Source organism: Sceloporus occidentalis, unplaced genomic scaffold, assembly GCF_023333645.1.
Source record: "Sceloporus occidentalis isolate IW3139 unplaced genomic scaffold, rSceOcc1.0.p SCAF_25, whole genome shotgun sequence".
NCBI classification, from domain to species: Eukaryota; Metazoa; Chordata; class Lepidosauria; order Squamata; family Phrynosomatidae; genus Sceloporus; species Sceloporus occidentalis.
The window spans coordinates 5,992,114-6,011,877 of NW_028317005.1; the positions used below are offsets into that span (position 1 = coordinate 5,992,114).

Here is a 19,764-nt window from a genome sequence, read left to right on the forward strand (position 1 = left end):
AACTCCCTGAGCTGGCCCCACATAATAAAAAGTAAAATTGGTGAGATGTCTTTAAAAATGCATCATGCCTCTTGATTTTCAGTTTCTACAGCCTAATTAAAGGAACAGTTATTTTTTTAAATGGTCCGCACACGGTTTTTTTTTTTTACAGAATTATTCTTTTAATGGTATTTTCTGTGAAAATAATTCTTCATAAAATCATAACTGCAAAAATAGCAACATTCACTTGTAAAATTGGCATATTTCTTTTTTTTTTTTTTTTTTTTTTATATATTTATTAAGTTTTCAGGTACAAAACAGACAGACAAACGGACAAAGCAAGATCATTCCATTAACAATACCATAATCTCATAAGAAAAAAAAAGTAAAAAAATTCTAAAATATATATGAACAGAAATGGAATTTACTATACACATTCATGACTTAGATGGCTAACTTACAGCCCTAGATTTAAACAGGGCGATTGAGGCTTTCAAGAGATATAAAGAAAATGTAAGGATAGAAAATTGCCAAGGAGTCTTCACTGTTTTTAAGTGAAAGATGGCTTATTTAAGGAAAAAAGGACATCTGTGAGACAAACACAATTTTACTCCCCGATGACTGAAAACAATAAGCGCAGTACTGCCCACGTAAAGCATTTACTTATCTAATATGAAGCTCAATGTCATAAATAAAAGGCTCTAGTTATAAACATTCTAAAAAAAATCTGCATGGAACTGTCGAGGTAAAAAAGTTCTTTTAGATCGGATTTGTCATTATAGGCCTGGGATCTGCGGATGGGGGGATGCTTCCCGACACAGTCAGATAATGGCACACTGCACTTATACGTGATTCCACTCATTCGTTTCATCCGCTTTAGAGATGCAATAAACTGTGTTCGATCAAAACCTTACAACATGCATCATAATAAAATATTGGGATTTATTGGTATAGCTTTACCTTATTTCCCAGCATATTGCTTATGAAGCAAAATTATTTTTATGAGCTTCAGCAACTGAATGAGTATACCTTGTCTGTCTGTAATAGGCTTTTATGCTTGAATCCAGGGCTGTGCAGAATGCAAGGATATGATGTCACATCTCACCGATCTGCATCAAACTGCAAGTAAAAGGATCTACAGAGGTCTGGACAGACCTTTGCAGTGTAAATGGGTTGGTTTCATGGGAGACCTGTGCAGAGCACTAGTGAGGCAACTACCTACAGTTGCACATTAATGTATGCTGCCACTCCTTCTACCATCTACAAGTGAGTGAAAGGTGCAACATATTTGAAGTATAATACATCAAGTATCTGCCTGGAAGTGGTAAATAGTAAAGAAAAGACATCCACTTCCTCAACCTACCTATGTTCTAACAAATGTAGAACCTCTGGTCAGCTTTGGACCTTGATATGTTTTCTTTATAATGTTTAAAATTGAATGCAGAGAGATGAAAATAAAACAGTTTTCACATGAAGTGACCTAAATACTTTTTTTGGTGAAATTACGGCTGAAGTAGTTGTGTAGACATACAGTGTTGGGTGTTCGCACATGATCTAGACTGTGCTACCGATGCACCACCAATCAAGATGTTAAAGCTTCTCTACAAAAATGCCTTAAGCTTACAACAACTTACAACAGCCAAAAGGGTGTTGCTCTTGGATTCCTGCCTGGTTACACAGTCACAAGCATACTAGCTGACTCACCAAGAACGGAATTTATACATAAAAATCTCGCCAAGGTCATTAAAATTGATTCAGATAGCTTGTCTGTACATTGTTTCTCTCCCTCCCTAGCCTCCCCCCCCCCCAGTTTTTCATGTGAAATGGAGATTTCATTGAGCGCATACATTAATAAAACTGTTTTTGTGATCTGTAAGTTATGTTCCTTCAAATGCCTGCATTTTTAACACCGGTCTGTTACTACCCTCACCGGTGATGCAGAGCACATGGAACAAAATAAAGCTTGTTCCTATTTGTGTCGCTGACTTTATAAGGTGTGTTTATTTTCTGGTTGTTTATTTTACTTTTTTCGTACAAGGCTAAGATTTTTATGGCTATTTAGAATTTCTAGCACAGGCTTATAATGTATTCTCTGGTTTACTTTTATTTCTTATTTGATAAGTTATATGATTTGCAGTATCAATGTATCAACTGTTACAGGGTAAGCTTTCAACATATCACTGATGGACAATTATCTCCTTCCATTTAGTATGAAATACCACCAGTTTCCTTGGTAACCCCATGTTTTTGTTTTATCTTCCTTAATTTTTTATACATTTCTCTTTAAATTCAACATTATTTTATTGCAACAACAGTTGCATGAGAAATTGTAGAAAATTGAGATTGTAGAACAGACTGTAAGTTGTAATCAATGTTCTAGCCAAGAAGGGGCAAAAAGAAGATTAAAAAATGGTCAATGTCTCATGTTGACTATGTAAGTAAGAAAATTCGTCGAAGGGGCTCCGTATTTTAAGCAAAGAGTCTGTGTGAAAGGTTTCTCCATTTTGATGAGGAGTTTTAAGATTAGGTTCCCACAGGAGAGTATCTTTAGTACACACACAAACCATTTCAAGTCAGAAAGTGATAAAATTGGCAATATAATATTTTTTGCATCTTATTGCCATTCAGCCAAACCAGTGGAATAAGGTAATTCACAAATTCCCGGGATAAACCTTTAGTGAAAAAATGTCCACGTTTTCTTGGGAAATGGTTGACCTGATCAGACTGTGGGTTATTTTCTTCCACAAAGTTCTGTATTTCTACGAAACATGCGGCAAAATCGGTAAATTTTAATCATTTAAGTATCAGCCCCTGTATATTTGTAATGCTCAGGGGGGTTAACAGGTACTAAAAGAGACAGCCCAATCTGCTTCCAATGGTTGTTTGTATTAGCCTGAAGGAACGGAGGTCCATATCTATAACAGTTAATTAAGACGTGCCACTGTTTATACATTTTAAATGTTGCATGTCTACCGCAACGCATTCTTCTTAAGAGAGGGAGATATTTTAAACGTGCTGATTTGAGATACACTTTGGCTGAAGCAAGCTATAATTTGGCGTGGTCATAATTAAGACGTCAGTTCATTGGAGCTTCCCAAGCTCATTTTATTCTAATCTAGCTATGCAGGTGACACTGAAATCCATGCCACATGCTCTGCTGCTTCTTCATGCACGATGAATGTGTTAATATTTTATGCAACATATAAAATACAGATTTGACTTTCAGTAGCACATATTAAAGTTTGTTGCTAAGGCAACAATGAGTGTCTCCACGACAAGGGGAGAAGTTCTGTGCTAGAAGCTTACGGTCGAACTACGTGCTACATTAGGATATTAGGAGCCCACAGCAAAATAAGTTAGATTTTTATCCTTTTAATGTTTCAGTAAATATGTACACCATAAATAACGCAGTTACTTCTGGATCCATTGAAGAAGCCATTTTGAAATATTCAGGGTTGCCTACAGGTAGATCTTCAGCCAATGCCCTAATGAACCCCAACTGTGAATCAACGCAGTAATAACTCTCTTGAATGCATCATATGGTTGTAAATCATAATTCTACTAAAATAAACTTTCATTTGCTAACTGGTCTATACAGACATTTCTGTTCTTATCGCTACTGGAGAATGTTAATTGCCTTACGCAGACAGACAGCCAAGATGATCATTTTCTTTTACTAAAAGTAATCATTATGCACAGTACTTTTTATTCAGCCAGGTAATACCATCATGGCTAGATATAAATAGATATAGCAGACACACAAAGCCTGAAATTAAAACCTTCCCAGACCACATTGAGATACAAAAATAGATTCCAAAAATATTGTTGATCTTACTACAATGGAATATAGAAAAGGTCTTTTCAGCGTCTGCTGACGGTTCTGGAATGTCTCTGGTACGCTGTTTATCCTTAACCACATATAACTTTGCATTTGAGTGGAAATAAAGAAGCCATCTTAAAGAAAACTGATTATAACCAGGGCAGCTGTAAAAGTCAGACTGTGTGAGGAGCAAAAAGATTGCACAATTCGGAAGTGCTGTCTGGCCATGGAACTTGAAAATCGTACTAAAAAGTACTTTTGTGGGGTAGGGGATAGTTGTGCATCTAGATCTTTATTTAGTATCCATTGGGGTAAGTCTCACTGGTTATTGTCAAAGCAACATATTCAATTTCTGTACATAAATGCATTTTGCAAGAGATGTTATGGGGCACAGAGCCCTTACCTGGGCAAATGAACCATATGTTTTAGAGAAATATACAGCAACATTTGATCTTTGTAGTTCCCAACTGCATCTTCATAGCCATGGCCTCCTCCTCCTACTACCGCTGATAATTGTCATCTTTATTCATCATCGTCCTTCATTTCCCTAAAACCTTTATTATATTATCATTATTTATTATAATCTGAAACCATTTTAGACTGAAAGTGTATGTGGACCTTCATGGATCATTTTGAGACCTAAAAGTAGACCTGTTTTCTCCCATCGTTGTTGTGTTGATTGGGACATTTTTGGCAGATTCACTCACTGCGGTTCCCAGCTCCAACCATGTTAAATAGTGACAAGTTTTACGGGATGCTTAAACATTTCTGCTGGAGCGTTAGTCACATAAAATAAAAATATCACCATTTTACACTATATACTAACTAACCCGTCCTTACTTTGACTTTTCATAATCTTGCTTGGCATGTCTGGTTAGTGTTACTTTCCCAAACCTACTCATTTTTAACCATTAATGTGTGTGTGTTAATTTGCCAACTACCCACTGTTCAGTTAGCTATAAGTCAGAGAAACCAATAACACCTAAACTCAGTTTAATGACAAACCTGTGCTTTGGAAACGTGACACCAGTGGAAACATTACTAAAACATTGGAAAACCGAATTATGATTTTTTGGTATGAACAGGGTGTATACATTTATTATGCATACATGTTAGAAATCAATATAAAGTAGCTGACACCTTCACTACCCAGTCTGTGGTATCTGTGAAGCCTTGGTGTAATATGCTATATCATAATTATTATATTTTTTTTATTACAATACTGTAATTTTTATCATAGACTTTTAAATGCTCACTCTTATCTGGTTTTTTTTCTTATACCATTCTCCTCACTTGAGAAATAGCATTACAAGCTAGCTGATACTTATTCTTTGTGTTTTAATGGGGCTAATGGATTGTTATTGATATTCTTTCAAGCCTTGCTCCTGTCTTTTGCTGAGATCATATTTAACAATGTCATCCAAGGTCTCGCGAGCATTTCACGTACAGAATTCAATTATCTGTTTAAACCATTATGTCTATTATTTCTTCTGAATGACCCGGAATATATAACATTCAAGTCAAGTGTAAAATTACTCATATAATAGCTTTGATGTTTCAGTGAGAGAGGTAATTATGTAACATACTTTAGTTTAATTCTAAAAAAATGGAACAAATCATAGACAAATAGGTTATCCTCAAATGATTCTGCAAAAAAAAATCACATTAATACATTGTCCTTATAATGATAATTGGAATGTTATATTTACTTGATGGTCATATAGGTACTTAGTTTAGTAGTTAATGCTGGGTTTTTTTTACGCATAAGTGCAAAAAGAGGTCTTCTCCAGTCCGGATGATTGGATCATCCCATTGTTTGCTATGGTAATAAACATTGCCCAGTATTACTTTTTTCACGTTACCAGAACGCCTTCATTATAATGTATTTGGTGTTAGAGTCTGTTAACTGACACACATGACATGTATGTTATATCCTCCTGCAGTGGAACATTAGCATCCATAGTCGTGTTGCGTATGAGAGACAGTAGGTTGACATATGCACAGGTTTTTGCAGCATTTCCATGCTTTCTGAGAGACATGGCCTGTAAGTCCCCTAAGGCAGTGCTCCTCAATCCTCTACTCAAGGCACCTAGGATTTAGTTATTACTCAGGTGTGTCTATGGTGTCATTTGCTGGAAAGGCCAACAGATGCAAGTAACGGAGGTGACCACCAGTAAAGCAAAAGAAGACACAAAATATTCAACAAAAATTGGACTCCTGTAGGAGGAACATGCCTTTTGTGACCAGTCTTTCCTCCCAGATGTCATTGTTTTGTGGAAGCTTAGAATATTTGGTAGGTGACTGCATTTCCATTTTGCAGACCAGTATGTATTAAAATGTTCTTGCTAACAAGCGTTTATTTAAAACAGTCCTCAATAACTCTTTGAAAGACTGTACTGGTACTGTGTATTCAGGGGATGCTATGAAATCTAGCTAGGCACCTTAGCGTTACATGTACTAAACACAGGAAGTCTGAAATTATCTGTCATAAAAAGTACCTTTTCTATATAAACGTGTATTAGTGTTGGGCTTATAACAAATCTTAGAGACGAGGGAGCCATGGCTCCTAAAACTATTACTGCTGGTGCCTAGCTTCTTCAATTTAGCCAACAGCAGTCTAGGGATCGGTCTATTTTTTGGCTTCTAAAATAATATAGCTATATCTGGAAATCACTACAAAAGTTTGTTTGTGGGTCATTTAAATTCACTGCTACTGTATTTACAATGTATCAGATTGCTAGAAAATGACTGAGCATCGAGGAACAGATGGAGAATTGTCTAATGGAACATATACATATATTAACAAGCATTCTTTTGACACTAACAATATTGTGAGTTTAGAGTAGACCAGTAAGAAAGAAATCCGCAATTCAAGCAGCTTTTCATTGTGAGAGGCTGCTTCACTACCTACACCAGGTTTGAGAATCTTCACATGAGTTATAAGAAATTATATTAATGATGATGACTGCTCATTGAAGAACCTTACCTTGCAGGCATACCCAAATGCCCAAACTGCTGTGCTCAGCATTCTGTACATTTTTTCACTATCTCCAAGTCACGTTCTTTACTAGGAACCTGACTGCAGCTGGAGACTTAAGAATGAGAGACATCAGTGGACCTTTGGCCTCTCACTGCTTAACATAGGTAAATACTTAACCTTTAAATGACAGGAGTTATCAGCTGTGCTGTTGACATCTATGTTGATACAATGTGCTTTTGTTTTACATTGTATCCATACATACCAGTCCAGGTTGCGTATGTCTATTTAAACGGCTCCTAGAAAAACGCATAAATATAGGAGTGTTCCTAATAAAATAATATTTTGTAATAATATGTGCATATGCAGTATGCATGTCCACACATTATATATCAAATAAAGTCTAAGAATATGTTCTAATGTGTTTTAAGTCCTTTAAGAGATTTTGGATGTTGTGTTATATTTAGGGCTGCAACTAACGATTATTTTAATAATCGATTAGTTGGCCGATTATTTTTTCGATTAATCGATTAATCGGATAAAAAAAACAATATGCAAATTTTTTGTTTATTTAAAATAATTTAATGAACTGGATGTTAAAAAACAACTTAAAATTTACATTAACATTCTTATTTTGTTATGATGTAATAAAAAACCAATATTTTCAAAGTACAAAAACCCAAACACAATATTTCTGAAACAAAATAACCCCAAACATTCTGAAAAGAGGTGGACTATTACTGTTCAAGAAACTTTGCACCCAGCACTTTGCACCCAGCCCTGGCACTTTGCACCCAGCACTTTGCCCCACCCCTGGCACTTTGCACCCAGCACTTTGCACCCGGCACTTTGCACCCAGCACTTTGCACCCAGCCCTGGCACTTTGCACCCAGAACTTTGCACCCAGCCCTGGCACTTTGCACCCAGAACTTTGCACCCAGCCCTGGCACTTTGCACTTTGCACCCAGCCCTGGCACTTTGCACCCAGCACTTTGCACCCAGCCCTGGCACTTTGCACCCAGCACCCAGAACTTTGCACCCAGCCCTGGCACTTTGCACCCAGCCCTGGCACTTTGCACTTTGCACCCAGCCCTGGCACTTTGCACCCAGCACTTTGCACCCAGCCCTGGCACTTTGCACCCAGAACTTTGCACCCAGAACTTTGCACCCAGCCCTGGCACTTTGCACCCAGCCCTGGCACTTTGCACCCAGCCCTGGCACCTTGCACTGTGCCCCTGCACCCAGTCTCCAACTCTGCCCTGCACCCAGCCCTGCCCCCACATTCTGCCCTGCACCCACTCTGCCCTGCACCCACACTCACACTCTGCCCTGCACCCAGTCTCCAACTCTGCCCTGCACCCCCACCCCCACTCTGCCCTGCACCCAGTTTCCTGCCCTGCCCCCACACTCACACCCTGCCCTGCATCCCCACCCCCACTCTGCCCTGCACTCAGTCTCCTACCCTGGCCTGCCCCCCCACCCCCACTCTGCCCTGCATCCCCTGAAACCCCACCCCCACCCCGGCGAACCGCTCTGTGCGAATGGAGCCACTCGCACAGAGCGAACCGGAAGCGGAAGCGGGGAACGCTCGCGGAGGTAAGTAAAAGGAGCCGAGTGCTCCAACAACGAATCGATCACTCGATTAATCGATAACGGAAATCGTCGACAACGATTTCCGTTATCGATTATTATCGATTTTATCGATTCGTTGTTTCAGCTCTAGTTATATTAGCCGAAAGCTGGCAAGTATTAATTGAACCATACAAGAGATAAAGACATATATGTTTGCCACAGGGTTTAATAGCCACTATTGAATGATTCTGCACTTTAAGTCAAGTGAAATTTTTTTCAACAATGAGAAAGGTGCTCAGAAAAGATTATATCAGATTATGAACGAAGATGACATGAAGCCGTTGCCTCCAGCTGCAGACAGTGTGTGATCCTGAGAATTTGCCCACTTACCCTGGTGTAAGAACCTGGTCAGCTCCAAGGTACACCACCCACCAGGGTATTTTGGTAACTTACCTACATCACCAGCATTGTCTGACTTAAATTACAGTCCCTATAATGAAATATGAGCACTGCCTTTAACATATTATGCTTTATATGTACATATTGAAGAGACAGATCTGGGTCTACAGCAGAAGAAGACCCCGCTGAAACGAAAACACTTTGTGAGAATCAGTGTAACTTCTTTTGCAGCTGCCAAAAGCAGACTCTAAAATACTACAGACATAATGCTTCTCTAATTTAATTACACACAGGCTGGTTGTTTAGCAGAGCCCGGGCTTACAGCCTAAATGTTGTTGATGTGATAGCAGAAGAAAAACATCATATGATAGCCGTCTTTGCTTTCCCCTCTCGCTTTCACATTCCTGCCGATTAAGATTCAGAGCTACCACAAGCTGGCATTATTGTGACCCTTACCACCCCCAGAATCCTCTTCTTTATTTACTGGCTTAATAGGTAGAACCTGTTTACAGACCAACAGTGCGGATCATATGAAATCGAGTTTCCAGCTAAACCGTTACTGTGAGTCATAATGCGTTTCTGTATCGGTGATTTGTCCTCCGGGCTCCATGCAATCCAATCCAGCGTTATAAAGAGGTTGAATTAAACAAGTGGGGACGCAGAATAAGGATGCAAATTCGTAGTGACATGTAGCGTATGGCTTGTACATATTGAAAATGTCCATAACTTACTGAATGTTTGTTTAACACGATATTTACGATGGCAGCATTCTCTTCCTAGCAAATCTGTCCTTAACATGTTATGATAATCTAGCATTAACCCATTAGTATACATTTGAGTGTCCATGAACTAAATATATTCAAATGTGTGATATTGCAAACCCAGAAACAGTTACAGCCCACAGCTACCTGAGATCAGAGATACCGATTCTGCGTACATTTCTTGAATCCGTTTTTGGTTGTTTTCATGATTAAAATCAAATCTATTTTGAATATGGCAGCAATAGACGCACAAGCTCATAATACATAAACAAACCCCTCTTTGACTCACTCCTGAGTAGTTGATACATGTCACGGGTTAGCTATAATTGGTTTATGCCCAAACATCTATTGATAGCTTTTAACCTCTTGCTTTATTAACGTCAGATGTCAATTGACAAACAATTCTGGTCACGTTTTTGCTTTAATGAGCTATTAAGGTTTCAGCCCTATAACTGAACAAAGCTCTATCCGTGTTTATGTTTTGCTAATGTTTGGGTATAAGGAGGATGCAGAGGCGTTGCTCGTCTCATAAATTTTAGTACTTAACTAACTTCAACGGTAAATTTCACAGACGTACGCCCTTGTGTGTCCGCCATTCACACCAAGCGTCCAGTGTAAATATATACTTCGTAAAACACATTATTGTACACAAAGCAACCCATAGTCTCTGGTTTATAAAGAGACCTGCCATGGACAGTACAGCCTGTGATTAGTGACTGCCGTATCTGTACATCTTGTGTCTTTAATATTAGATGTCAATTGACAATTATACTTTAATGAACTATTAAGGAATTAAGCTCATTCAATTGAAACACATTAGTTCCGAATACTTAAACAGTAAAGGCTCTTTTTTTTTACATGGTTGTTTAATGTAATGAACTATATCACCCCGGTTTCGCACAAACCCTTCCCTTTTCAGCCTTGTTACTCTGTTTAGCATACTAGCATATGGATGTGCTCGGCAGATGCTGAAAGGGTTAAAACCTGATTTTTGATGCACCGGGAGCAATAAACCCAGCAGTATGTCTGCTAGGAAGCAAGCAGTCACCAATAAACAAAATCATCCATATTTCTTAGTAAACGATTGCTCATATAGCAGTCAGATCGGGATCCAGGAAGGGAATTGACTTGCTTTACTGATCACTTAAATGTTATTATATTTACATTAATTTATGTATATTTATATATTTAAAAAAGGCTTGTGTGCCCTGATTTTCATTGTGTTTTGTTTTTGGGGGGTTTCTCAAGAAAATCCTGGAATTAGCTCTGAGTAGTATTCCCTCTCTTAAGAGGACTTGGCTTGCAGGAGATGTGTTTGGCCAAACACATTCTGCTGTTTGCACCAAAAGGGCGAGAAAAGAGGCAAACGTATATAGGGGGATTCTGCATCTGAACCAAACAAAAAGTTAGAGACTCAGCATTAAAGTGTGTATGATACCTGGAGTACCCTTTGAATTCTAATTGACAGATGTGAGATGGGGGGTGAGGGCGTATTGCCTTCAGAACAAGCTGTGGCATTACTGGAGTTAAATATTGTGGTCTGTTTTGTTGTAACACTGTGGTTGAGTGCTATTTCCTTTTTAGCGTTACCCTTATTAGGTTGTGTGTGCGTTTTCCTTTTGCCGACTAATAATTAGCCTGTTAACCATGAGTACTAGAGAGGTGAACGTGTCAGAAAGACTAAGCAGCTCCAGTATAAGTCAAGTATTGAGTATAAACCGGTTCTTATGAGCGATATAAAGCAGTCTGGTTAACTAGGGTGAGACATTAGAGTAAAAAATGGTTGATTGTCATATAACAGGGGAATGGTTCCTTTTAAAGCCAATAAGGAGAGTATAAGGGAGATAGTGTAAGAGATCATCCACTAATTATTACACTCCCTGTGTGCCCATAGCTACAGCTATTACCCACACCTAGTGGCGTTAATGGGGTTAACATGAAGAAGAGGCATAAGAGAAAGAAGAGGGAAAGAGAAAAGTGGATAGAAAATTAGAGTGTTTGTGTCTTGAGATCATTTTTATGTTAGGTCAAATGTGTATGGATGTAGCTGCAAGGACATGTGTAAGCCAGGATGTTTGTGTGTAAGGGCAAGCATGAATATGCGTGTGTGTGTGTGTGCAAAGTGAATAGACTGATTCACTCTAAACACATGTTTAACTCAGGGGCACTATTTAGTATTGCTATACATGTGTGTGTATGTTATAAACATAATGCTGTTCGTTAAAACCTAAACCAGCTTAGTGACAGGCTAGATTTATCTGGTGTCTAACTTTACATTCCATTACCCATAATGACTTTTCACATGAACATGATGTTTATTTTTTCCATTTATTTTTTCATCAGGGCCGTTGTTCCAGGGAGAACTGTAAATATCTTCATCCACCACCACACTTAAAAACACAATTAGAGATAAATGGACGGAATAACCTGATTCAGCAAAAGAATATGGCCATGCTAGCCCAGCAAATGCAGCTAGCCAATGCAATGATACCTGGTACTCAGCTCCAGCATGTGGTAAGTAGACCTTTTTTCTGTGCCATCTATCACACGGTAGCGGTAGGAGCACATTTCAGTCGAAAGTAGATATTTAATATTATGTTAAAAATAAAATTTAATTTATGGTGTCTGTGTGTGGGGGGTCATCATTTTGTACCCTAACACATGGGATGGCTGGCATGCCAAGTGACCTCCCCATCATAACTAACACACAGACACACACTTACTCTGTCACACACACTGACTCTAACACACTCACCTTGAGTGCAGCCCAAGTCTGCCTTCAAAGCAGCTGGCAGACAATTATGTTATATGACCCCACTGAGCTCCGTCTCTGCAAGTGGGCTAGTCCTGCTTGGAGATTAAGGACCAATCTAGGGGGGTGCAATTGCCCCTGTGCCCCCTGGAACAGACCACCCCTGCCTTAATGACATAACAACCTCTGACTGGCTCAGTTGCTAAACCTTGGATTACAAGTATTAAAACTCACTTCACAATATGCAAATACACCTATGGATTTTGGTCAGATGAGCCAGTTTGAAGTGTTTGTTTTAAAATGTAACTTTTAAATGCTGAATTTGCTGTTTGAATTCCACATTATTGCTTTTACCCTTCCATTACTTTGAGTAGACATTGACACTTTTTTTTTGGTATACGTATATTCTTGTGCATATTTGATGTTTTGTTTACTTATTACTATTTCTCATTGACTACTCTTCATTTTCAGCCAATGTTTTCAGTTGGCCCAAGCCTAGCCACCAATGCAACAGCAGCCTTTAACCCCTACCTGGGACCTGTTTCTCCCGGACTTGTACAAGCGGAAATTATGCCTAGTGCACCGATGCTTGTTGCAGGGAATCACGGTGTTGCTGTTCAATCAGCAGCTACGGCAGCTGCTCAAAAGTTAATGCGGACAGACCGACTAGAGGTAAAGAAAAAGTTAATAAGACCACATTAACACACATTACCTGTCTGTTATCTAATATGAATAGCTGTCCCTCATGTATTAATAATTTTATCACAGCAGGTTGATCACAGTAGAGAAAACACAGTTTTGAAGGCTAAAATCTACCTCATTTTATATGTGTATATATATATATATATCACTACAAGTTATATATACACACATATATATATATATATATATATATATATTTTAACATTCGCTGTCAAGAAGTTTAGTGAACAATTTATTTTTATTGACCTAATTAAGATTCCCTGTCCTTTGTTCTGACTTCTGGTGCATTTTAATTGCTTCTAGATAATTTTCTACATCCCATACTGTGATAAAAGGTAATGGGGTTTGGTTGCGCAGACGTTATCAGCAAAAATCCTGTGCGATTAGGGATTTGTGTTATTAACGTCTGATAATGAAAGCATAAGGGCTCTGCCCTATTATAGTAAGAGATTGTGCTACAATAGCACGTTTCAATTAAGGAAAGCTAAACCGGCATCGTTCATGCATTGAAAAGATAATAATTAGAAATCTCTCTTTTTTTCACCGACTAATTGATGTTCTAGCATTTTTATCAATCCAGAATTTATGTGCCTGTTCCAAAATTATTTTTTGCTTCACCCAATCTATACATACATGTAGTCTACTTTCTGTTGGCTGTTGTGATGTCATGTGACCAACACGGCATCCCCATTGATGGAACTATAATGGTTTTAATCACAAACATATGGTTGCACTTTTGACTTTTGTCTCCTCCATTTTTGATTCATATTATACTGAAAGGCACTTGCATATTCCCCCTTATAAACCACTATTCACCTTTTTTTCAGAATATAATTGTAAGCAGTCTTTTTTTTTTATTATTACATTATAATGATGACCTGTGTTGGTTTGAAATGATTTATGGGAGATTAATGTAGGCAATAGTAATAGAACTGTATGTTAGTGTAAGCATCTACTTGGCATAGGCTCACTCTCCTCATTTGCAGTACTAGTTGGTGCTTAGTGGGTATTGGCGCTGCCCCCATACATTCCATTCTTCAAGCTGGGTTCTGCTGGAGCTATTTGCTATGCTGCTTTAAAACAGATTGGATCCTTCATAATTTATCACATCTGCTCCCTTCTCATCCTTATTAATCTTTTTTTTTTTTCTGTGGCTCATTCGCTTGGGTCATCTTTCGTTCTGTTTACTCATAATATCTGCCTTACATAACATACATTCTTCAAATAACATTTATTTTCTTTCCAAGCTATATTTAATACTTTTAGGAGCTAGACTATGTTTTTTTTATTCAATCTAGCTTCTACAGGGTTGCATTTTCTTAACAAAATAAATCACACACAACTGGAATGTATTAGTTATTTTATTTTTTTAATACATTGCCAGCCTTGGATCAACTCCCGTGCATTGTCTTACATTTTTATTTGATACATTGGTTTACTGACATTATTTTATTATTTTTATTTATGCAATAATGATTTTTATGTCCCCAACTGTTTGCTTGGATTGTCTTCTTTTCTGTGATCTGGAAGAGCAGCAGCATCTTTCACCAGAGGACTGGTAATGAGCACAGATATACGTTGTTGATGCTTCGGGACTGGCTGGAATGGAAACTGAAGTCCTCTTTTTATCCACAGGCCAGCTACAATCAGGCAACTGCAGTGCGATCTTCCCCACGTTGCCCAACCAATGATCTCAGCCCCGATGTGGAGGGAGCACCCTCTTTATGGGTGAGAGGTAGTTCAGTCTCCATGCCAGCTCAATCCTGGGCCTCTCCTGAGCAGAGACTGCCATTAATGCCAAATTATGTGTGGTGGTTATGTGATGTGGACTCCTGCCCTCTGGGAACTGAACTGAGACCAGCAAACTCATTTCACTTAGGACATCAAGCTGGACTTGACCCCCGGTCCCAGAAGAGAAAGGCGAGTGTTTTTCCACTATGCCAAGTAGACCATATGATTCCTAACCTGTGCGCTGAAAAGGCTTACAGTGCATTGCAATCACAATGGGTGTGCAGGTTCCTCCTACACTAACTGGTGTCAAATCTCTTTTATTGTCTTTGTGTAACTTATGATAGCTCCATTGTTTGCTTCTTTCTGATATTCATAATAACTATCCTTCCTTCATAAAATTTGCACCATAATTATTTCTTGCTACTTTTGCCATTTTCTCTCTGTCGCCATTTCTTCATCCCCTCTCCTACCCGATCCTTTGTAGCGCAGAAATATCATATTTGCCATTGGTTATTTTAAAGCTCCTTTGATTGCTGTGACACACACACACACATGCAAACACACACACAGAGCTCTATATATATATATATATATATATATATATATATTTATAGCTATCTGTAGCTGTTTTGTTTTCTGTTTTAGAACAAAGGTACATCTAGTTTTGGTCTGTGTTATATATAGTGTTAGAAAAACACTGAATCACTTTGACAAGGTAAAGTTTTCCCAGCTGCCAGTATCATGCCAAGGGCTAGTTTGTTTACTGAAAGTGAAAACTGTAAATACTGTTCGTGTTCTTTATATGATATATAACATTCTAAGAGCTAAGCACCAAAAATAAGCAGTGTCTGAGGTTGAGTGATCCTTCCAAACTGTACCTTAATTATATAGAAGGGTTTTTGTGCTCGGAACAATGCCAGATAACTATATTTATCTCTCTATATAACAGTGGTGTTACGATGCCACCTTTTCATCAATTAAAGGTTGGATCGGTTAAGTTATTTCGTAACAGAGAGCTCACTGTTATATGTTATATTAACACATTATGTCATGTTATAAGCAGGCAACCATGGACAAAGCCATCCTTACCTTTTATTTCTGTAAACCAAGTTGTAATGTGATGCTCTACTTATTATGTCCTGTTTAACCATTGTACAGCTCTGCGGCGCTATATAAAATCAGTAGAGGAAACATATTTAGAGGAACTTCACAAATATAGCATATCGCTGTTTCCATATATTCCTCAGCAAAATTTCCTTTATTGAACAATATACCAATATAAAATTGGCTTTTTTAAAAAAAGGAACAACAGAAAAAAGATATAAAACTACATTTGCACAGTTGGTAAATAGATATCTAAAAGTTATATTTACTATGTTAATTCCATAATTGTTTTTCTCTCTAAGATTTATTAAGGATCCTGGAATGATATATTCAGTCTGGTGTTAACTGATCATCAAGTGTTAAAATGACAACTTTTAGTGCACATTTCTTCATGTTCTTATGCTCACTTGCTCATTTTAGACACTTTCGGCGGTGGACAGGGGTCAGCATGGGCACCCTGACTGGTCTGTAGCTATGCAGCCCTATACGCAACAAACTGCGATGCACTGTGTGTTCTATCAGAACCAGCATTAACGTTTTCAACAATTTGAGCTACAGTAGCTCGTCTGTTGGGTTTGACCACATGGGCCAGCCTTCACCCTGCCATGCATCAATGTGCCTTGGCCACCCATGACCATGTCGCCGGTTCACCACTTTTCCTTCCTTGGACCACTGCAGACGAGGAACACCCCACAAGAGCTGACATTTTGTATATGCTCCATTACAATTTGTCCCTTGGCAAATTGCTCAGATCCCTAAATTTGCCAATTGTCCCTGCTTCTAACACATCAACTTTGAGGACGTTATGTTCACATGCTGCCTAATGCATCCCACCCACTGGTCGTAATGTTATGGCTGATCGGTGTGTGTGTAAAATAGTACAACCGGAACACATACAAAAGATAAATACAGAGAAAACAGTAATACTTATGGTTGGAAAACACGTTAAAACAATAATATGATTTTTATATTATATTCACATTCAGTCTATTTCCAATATATGTAAAATATAAAGGGCTCCGTGTATTTATCACCAATGCCTCATTTACATGTATTCATTTTATCTGACTGTTATATGCTGCTAACCTGCGCTTTTACATATTATTAGGTTTTGATTATGACAGAAAATAGTTGTACAGAATAGCACTAATCAACCCGTTCTGTTCTAAATTGCTAGATTAAGCATTATTTAAAATATATGTAGATAGGTGTGCAACTAAACCCACTTTGTTAAGGAAGATAGTGTTATATTGTCTAACATTTTCCAAAATTGTTCACCTGGAGGTCTAAAAGTCAAAGAGAACATCCTTTAAGTAGGCCCTAATTTTCCTCTTTAATCTTATGTTCCTGTAAGAACAAATGCACAAAGCATGATTTTATTGAGGACATATATCGCCCCCTTGTGGCCAATCAATAAACGATCACTTATTTTAGACTGATGGAGTGTACTTCATCACTTTGCAAGGGAGATGATTTATAGCTCGGCATGAAATCAGCTCTTAATTTTGGGAACATTGTGCACTCTTTAACAGCAATGCTGCTGAATGTTCTGCACTTATAAATGGCTGTAATCTTGAGCCATAATGTAAAATTAGCAGCTACCACATAGGTTTAAACAGATATGTCAGATAAATAAACATATGCAATGATAGCTGAAGAGTACTTATTAGTTACCTATGTAATGTTTATATCAGAGGGAGTGATTTAACCTTTAAACATTATGTTTATTTTATCTGTGGTTAAGTCACTGCCTCTCTATGATCCAAGATGAGAAATGATATGTAACATCAGGACAGATAATTCATTAATTGGATAATTCTGCCACCTTTTGTCACATTTCTGGCTTTCATAAGGTAAAGTATCTCCATAGCAATTGAGAGAAAATAAAAAGCACAAGCAATAGGTAATACATCAATTTAATTATGTTAAAGCTGTAGTGGTGATAGCTCCCCTTTTAATAATTAGCTTTATATTAATTGGTATATATAGTACACAATACTCCCTAAGCATATGCACTGCTTGATCTTTAAACAGGAAACAAATAAGATCTTGCTGCGTTGGTGCTGCTTTTGTCTGCCGCCTCTTTAGTAAACTTCATTGAATCTGTTGTGATACTTATATGTTTTTTCCCCCCTGCAGGTATGTAGAGAGTACCAACGCGGTAACTGCAACAGAGGCGAAAATGAGTGCCGTTTTGCTCACCCGTCGGAAAGTGCAATGATTGACACCAACGATAACACAGTCACTGTGTGCATGGATTATATCAAAGGGAGGTGTTCTAGGGAAAAGTGCAAATATTTCCACCCTCCAGCACATTTGCAAGCCAAGATCAAGGCTGCTCAATACCAGGTCAATCAAGCTGCAGCTGCTCAAGCAGCGGCCACTGCAGCAGCCATGGTAAGTTTGCTGCAAGTCTCAATATGTAGGACAAATGCCTCCGTTTGACAATTTAAGCTTTATTTTTTTTTATCTTACCTTTTGTGAGATTCCACAGCCTATAATTTGCCACTTAGAAAAATGTGTTAATGCAGGTCGCGTAGTGCATTGGCATGTGCCAGTGGGTGAACTTGGACAACTTTGTCTTTTAATGAATCTTTAGCCTTCAATATCTTTATAAAATTGAAGCACAGCAAAATGAAGTGCCTATATTCTATTGAAAATGAAACAAAAAAGTATCAGGACCAAGCCCACTAAATATATTCATGCACCTTGGATATGGATCTGAACATCTTTCAAATCCAAATTTGCATGCGTTACAGATCATGTCCTGCTTTTCCGTGTATACCTTGGTTTGATGTTTAAAAAGTTTTTCAGATAGAAATCTCTTACCCATGGTGAGACAGTTACTATCTTGATGCCAATTGGGGTATTTAAAGCCTGACACCTATATCACTCTGCGGGTCGGTCACTCACACAATGAATGCGATGTATGAATTCTATAAACTGCTGGCATTTTTCACACTGACCTGCAGTGTGTAATTCTTGGGTGTCAAGTTTTAAATGGTCGACATGGCAGGAGGGTATCCAGTTGCTTGCTTGGTAAGCTTGACTATAATAACACAATGGAGCCATATAACACTGCAAGGTTACAAGGTGTGCCTATGCTACAAAACACTAATATATGATGTGCCTGTGTGTTTCTACTTTCAAAACACATGCAAACAGGCACCGGTGTTTGGTGCCAAACATAAATTCTAACATTGGCTCTTTTGAATTTAATTAATGTATCGGCTGTGTGTTCTTTAACATAAGCAAATGAAAGAAAGAGCTTTGGTCTTTGACCTCGTGTCCAGAGCACTGGCTCAGATCCTTCCTTGAAGTCTACATGTCAGAGTTAAAATACAAATGCAGTAGACGCTGAAGAATCCGCTTAGTAAAAGACAGACTGAACACCGTAGATATAATCATTTTTTTAACCGTTGCTCAGTCTGATGACATATAGCTCCTTCAAGTCAGCCATTATATTTAAGTATTTTGTGGGGCTGCAGGCCAAAAGTTACTTTCAACATTTGCACTTAGTGTGGTTTATTACAGTATCAGCAATGATGTGCTATAACAGTACTTTTTATGTAAAAAAAACAAACATAATGAAGTTCAAATAAGTATAAGACTATTCTGCCTGTTTGTTACTGGTAGAAGCCCCACATTTCAGTAAAAACATCTAATAAGAGTTCCAGAGAAACAAAAGAAAACAATAAACTTAAGTGAAACATTTTAATTGAAAGCTGAATTCTTATTGGCTTCCTATTCGTTACAGCCAATCAGAACACAAATAAGAATTGAAATCGTATACACATTAGCAGACTCTAATGGCAGCGTTACTGTATCATTAAATTCTATAGCCCTATAAGTCCAAGAAGAATTTAGTAAAATGTGAAACCTTTTTATTTGGTCATCATGGAAAATTATACCTGAACTTTCAGGACCTCTTCATCCGATGATTATGTAACTTTTTTTTTTTCCGTGT

The 19,764-nt window shown here is 38.0% G+C and overlaps 1 protein-coding gene across 19 annotated transcripts in view; it reads left to right on the forward strand.

The window, feature by feature from the left end:
* LOC149300311 (muscleblind-like protein 1) overlaps positions 1-19,764 on the forward strand; it is a 54,496-nt gene that overhangs the window by 27,859 nt on the left and 6,873 nt on the right. For 10 of the 19 annotated variants that reach the window (XM_089485405.1, XM_089485406.1, XM_089485408.1 and 7 more), the window contains exons 2-4: positions 11,852-12,022; positions 12,732-12,932; positions 17,937-18,194. In XM_089485405.1, coding sequence (XP_089341531.1) covers positions 11,852-12,022; positions 12,732-12,932; positions 17,937-18,194 — 630 coding nt within the window. Of the gene's footprint in view, positions 1-11,851; positions 12,023-12,731; positions 12,933-17,936; positions 18,210-19,764 lie in introns of all 19 variants that reach the window. The other 9 variants (XM_089485416.1, XM_089485419.1, XM_089485420.1 and 6 more) reach the window with 4 other exon arrangements.